Consider the following 5,479-nt stretch of genomic DNA (forward strand, 5'->3'; position numbering starts at 1 on the left):
TGGGTTTTGTGTGCTTGCTTTCCTTTTATCTTTAAGGATTCGAGGACATAGCATGACCTACACAGATTTAAAGCACGCAGCCTGACGCTTTTGGATGTGTGTATGCACCTGTGATGCCATCACCACAGTGGGGATAAGAGTCACCCTCCCTCTAAGAGGTCAGTGGAGCCCACATGGTGACTCCTCCCCCTTCCCTCCCTCACCCCTAGGCCGCTGCTGATCTGCTTTCTGCTGCTGATGATTGGCATTTTTGAGGTTTTGTATTCATGAAATTATTCTATATGTTCTCATCTGGCTCCTTTGACTCAGCCTATTCTCTGATTATAGATGACAACACGGAAGCTTGATGAGATACTGCAAGCGGTTAGTGATCCCAAAGCAGTATAGATAATACAGGTGTCCTGGCTCAGAGCCCAGCATGTTCCCTGTCACTCATACTTACCACTCCATCATTCAGACATGCACTGAGCTCTTGGGTGGGCTGAGTCCTGTGAAATCAGACACAGCCCCTGCCCTTAGCAACTTGCAGTGACTCTTTCACATCTTTATTCACCCACTTCATAAAGGACACGAACCAAATGGCCACTCTGTGTGGTTGCATTGTTAGAAGGGATGCTGTCCCCTTCAGACATGCTCCTAGCTGCCACTTCAGACTGGACCCTGGTCTGGTGCAGGTAGTGATTCAAGGTAAATCCTGTCCTTCAAGAACATGCAAAAAACAGGAGGAAAGCCCTATGAGACATAGCCTAAACCTCAGGTGCTTGTAAAAGAGTTTAGGTGCTAAGGCTGAGCTTGTGGGAATTGTCACTCCACATGGAGAGCTGAAGAGCACTCGGTGCAGCAGGTCAGGACCCAAGGAGGCAGCTGAAACTGGACTGGCTGGTGTAGACTCCATGGATAAGGCAAGTTCTAGACTGTCTCCACATGAGCAGGGAAGCTGACAAGGGACAGAAAAGTGGGCTAAGAGGCAGGACATTGTAGAGATGGGTCAGGCAGAGAAGCTGGGAAGGGTGTGGAGTTGAGATTCCTTTTGCAATTCCTCACAAGAACTGTGTTTCTCCCCAGGATTTTGCTGTATTTGGTGAGGAAGGGAGGAAGGGAGGGCAGAGGGCAGTTAGTTGCCTACATTTAAAGATAACTTAAAAGTGATTTCACTGTTATATACCCTATGTAATTCACAATATAGTCTTTTTTGGTTTTCCCTTTTCTTTTGGGGTGGCAGTTTGCACACCTGAGTTCAAGTGCACATGCCCTATGCCAGGGGTCTGAGGGGACGGGACACCTAGTGTCCTACTTTATCTGTGTCTACCTCATTCCCTTGAGTCATGGTCTCTACTGAACATGGAGCTCACTGTTTTTTCAGCTAGGCTGGCTCACCAGCAAATATCTTGTCTCAACACATAGACACACACACACACACACACACACACACACACACACACACACACCACAGAACCTCATGAGGGTATGGCCACACCGGTTTTTACATGGGTCTAACTAGAGGCCCAAATTTACATCCTCATACTTGCACAGCAAGCTCTCTTAACCACTGAGCCATCTCGGCATAGTCTTTGAGATGAAATTACTATTCTTCTTACCCATTTCATAGATCAGAAAACTAGGTCATGAAATCCAGTAGTTTACTCAACAATACACAACCCCTAAGTGGTGGAAGTACAGCTAACACTATAGGGTCACGTATATGATGCAGGGTTTGAGGGGCTACCAATTGACTCTGTTCCCAGAAATCTTACACACAGTTCCATCCAGTCTTCCCACCACCCTGCCCATCACCGAGCCTCATGCAGGGTGCCTGAGTGGTTATATCTTCTGCAGTCTGTATAGAGGTAGGAGTTCAGTGAAAATGAGGGTGCCTGCAAAGGCCACATACATGCCTAAGAGACAGAACAAGTGCTCAGCATCCTGACTTCACCACCTAATTGATGTACACAGACTGCAAAGGAGGAAGGCACCCAAAGAGCACTGAGGTCCTGCAATTCTATAAGCCTAGCTCCCCACATCCCAGCCACCTGTGGTGTAGTGAAGATGGTTCTGGGCCAAGAGACCACAACAGAGTTCAGAGGACTCTGCAGCACCAGCTATGGGGCTGTAGAAAGTCACTTGCCCCTATAATCCAATAGAGCTAGTGTCTTCTAACCTTCTATCTGCTGCCATCCAGTGAGATAAGGGAATGTGAAATCACTTTGAAGAAAGTACAACACTGTACACAGCAGGGACTCCCTGTCCCCTCTAATGTAACTATTCCAAGGCCATGGTCACAACAGATGCCACCTCAGGCTAGGTCACTCACCTCTGCCTCCACACTCACCCCAGCCTGCCTGGCTACAATGCGCTTCTGTAGAAACTGAAGCTGGCAGGAACCCGAAGAGAGACTACTGTTCATCTATGTTCATGCATATATCCAAGCCTGGGAGCTTTTGTCCTAACCCTACCCCAAAGGTCCCCTACACACAGGGTACAGTGAATGGAGGACGGGAGGGAGGAGGGAAAGAGGGGGCTGAGAGAGAGAGAATTATTTGTTTCCATTAAAAATTATTCACCTTGGACTAGAGCCAAAAGACTTCCGCTGGCTTGTAACTTCTCGAAATAGAAGTTTCCTGAGATGTGGAAAAGTTGCCAAACACAGCAATAGGAGTAATGTAATCATCTTCCTGCCAACCATTTCACGTATCATCACATCAACTATACCCTCAAAGTTCTTCTTCCAGACCAGGGGCTCGAGGCACAAAGAGCATAATTGCGTAGGTCACTGTAGACTGGCCACTCTGCCTCCATCTCTAATTCTTCCTGATGGAATCCCAGACCTCACCACTTGGTCCAAGAAGTAACGATGGGTTGACCAAGAGAGTGAGCTTTGACTAAGTTTAAAGTAAACAGAAGGATTTATAAGAAACTGACTGTTGGATGCAAAAGAGAAGTGTTAAGAGTGACAATGGGTGTGGGAAAGTGCTGAGTAGAATAACAGACTTCACATGAAGACAAAGTTATACTTTTTAGTACTAAGGACCATTAACTTTCTCTTTCTGGTGTCTCCCTTTCTGACACCGTGTTTGAAGACCCTCCTATTCTGGAGACATTTTGCCCTTAATATTTTTTATTGTAGTACATGTGTACAAACTCAGTGGAGCAAAACCAGTATCAGGGGCTGAATGTTGCTGATAGCACTACCACGTTCCTCCTCCAGCCAGTGCTAAGTCATTGTTAATCTGCTGGTATACCTTGTCTCAACGGTCAAGCTGTATCTGACTCCCCTATGATGACTGTCCCCTTCTCCACAGCTCCCAGCAGGCAGCAAAGACTGGGGGCCTCCATGCTGCTTCCCTGACTGCCTAGAATGGATGTGTGTGGTTGGAAAGAAATGGAGGTTGCGCTGGTCAACTTTGATAACTCGGATGAAATCCATGAAGAGCCAGGCTATGCCACAGACTTTGACCCCAAAGGCCGGCCTAGCAGCAGTCCCTTTCCCAACTGGAGGGTCCTCATCAGTGACAGCACCAACCATGAAACTGCCTTCTCCAAGATTCCAGGAGAGTTCGTGGATCCCCCAGGGCCTGAGCCAGTGGTCTTGAACGAAGGAAACCAAAGGGTGATCATTAACATTGCTGGGCTGAGGTTTGAGACTCAGCTCAGAACTCTCAACCAATTCCCAGAGACACTCCTGGGAGACCGGGAGAAAAGGATGCAATTTTTTGACTCCATGAGAAATGAATATTTCTTTGATAGAAACCGACCTAGTTTTGATGGAATCTTATATTATTACCAGTCTGGTGGGAAAATACGGCGGCCGGCCAATGTACCTATCGATGTTTTCGCTGATGAGATCTCCTTTTATGAGCTGGGTAGTGAGGCCATGGACCAGTTCCGGGAAGATGAAGGCTTCATCAAGGACCCTGAAACACTGCTGCCCACCAATGATTTCCACCGGCAGTTCTGGCTTCTCTTCGAGTACCCTGAGAGCTCCAGTGCGGCGCGTGGTGTGGCTGTGGTCTCCGTTTTGGTTGTAGTCATCTCTATCACCATCTTCTGCCTGGAAACACTCCCAGAGTTCCGAGAAGACAGGGAGCTGAAGGTGGTCAGAGACCCCAGTATCAACACAAACAAAACAGGCCTCCCTCAGATTATGTTCACCGACCCTTTCTTCATGGTGGAGTCCACTTGCATCGTGTGGTTTACCTTTGAACTGGTGCTCCGCTTTGTGGTGTGCCCCAGCAAGACTGACTTCTTCAAAAACATCATGAACATCATCGACATCATTTCCATCATCCCCTACTTTGCAACCCTCATCACGGAGCTGGTCCAGGAGACAGAGCCAAGTGCCCAACAGAACATGTCCCTGGCCATCCTGAGGATCATCCGCCTGGTAAGGGTCTTCCGCATCTTCAAGCTCTCCCGCCACTCTAAGGGGCTGCAGATCCTGGGGCAGACACTGAAGGCTTCCATGCGAGAGTTGGGGCTGCTCATCTTCTTCCTCTTCATAGGGGTCATCCTCTTCTCCAGTGCCGTCTACTTTGCTGAAGTTGACGAGCCAGAGTCCCATTTCTCTAGCATTCCTGATGGCTTCTGGTGGGCTGTGGTCACCATGACAACTGTAGGCTACGGTGACATGTGCCCAACCACCCCAGGAGGGAAGATTGTGGGTACTCTGTGTGCCATTGCTGGCGTCCTCACCATTGCCCTCCCTGTACCTGTCATTGTCTCCAACTTCAACTACTTCTACCACCGTGAGACTGAGAATGAGGAGAAGCAAAACATCCCCGGGGAAATTGAAAAAATCCTCAATGAAATGGGCTCCAGAACAGGGAGTACCGACTCTCTTAACAAGACCAATGGCAGCTTTTCCACAAAGAAGTCCAGTAAGTGACCAGTCCAGGGCTTCTAGAGCCTCCCAACCTCTTCCTCTCTCCCTCTTCTCACTGTTTGCCCAAAATGAAAGTGATGTTTTGTGGCCAACAGGCAGTCTCTGACTGTGAGCTGTTTTAATAAATCCATATTTCTGTTCTCTTTCCTGGGCTGTTTTTTCTCAACCCATTACAAGATTTCATCTCCTTTCCTCTGAAAGCTGTGGTCCAGTCCCTATACTAGAACTGTGGGTATTACCTATTAGTGAGGAAACCAAGCCTGTCCAGGCCTAGCAAATCAGAATCTGCCTTTTAACATAATAAAGATTAAAAAGTATGGAGTTCAGTCTTCCTTAAGATGATGCATATTGAAAGACCAGAACTGGGCTGAGGGGTTGGGTAAAATGCTTGCCATGTACATGTGAGGACCTGAGTTTGAATCCTCGGCACCTACATAAAGGCTAGACAGGTATGGTCTAATGACCCCATCACTAAGGAGGCAGAGATGGGAGATTCCAGAAACAAACTGGCTAGCTAGACTAGCTCAACGGGCAAATTTCCGTTTCAATGAGAGACCTTGCCTCAAAACATAAGGTGAAGTAATGAGATAGTAATGAGAT

The 5,479-nt window shown here is 47.8% G+C and overlaps 1 protein-coding gene across 1 annotated transcript; it reads left to right on the forward strand.

Moving 5' to 3' along the window:
* Positions 1 to 3,308: 3,308 nt before the first annotated feature.
* Kcna10 (potassium voltage-gated channel subfamily A member 10) lies at positions 3,309 to 5,015 on the forward strand. The gene has a single exon (XM_036191095.1). The coding sequence runs from the start codon at positions 3,356 to 3,358 to the stop codon at positions 4,880 to 4,882; it is 1,527 nt and encodes a 508-aa protein (XP_036046988.1). The 5' UTR covers positions 3,309 to 3,355; the 3' UTR covers positions 4,883 to 5,015.
* Positions 5,016 to 5,479: the final 464 nt, after the last annotated feature.

Source organism: Onychomys torridus, chromosome 6, assembly GCF_903995425.1.
Source record: "Onychomys torridus chromosome 6, mOncTor1.1, whole genome shotgun sequence".
In the NCBI taxonomy this organism is placed as follows: domain Eukaryota; kingdom Metazoa; phylum Chordata; class Mammalia; order Rodentia; family Cricetidae; genus Onychomys; species Onychomys torridus.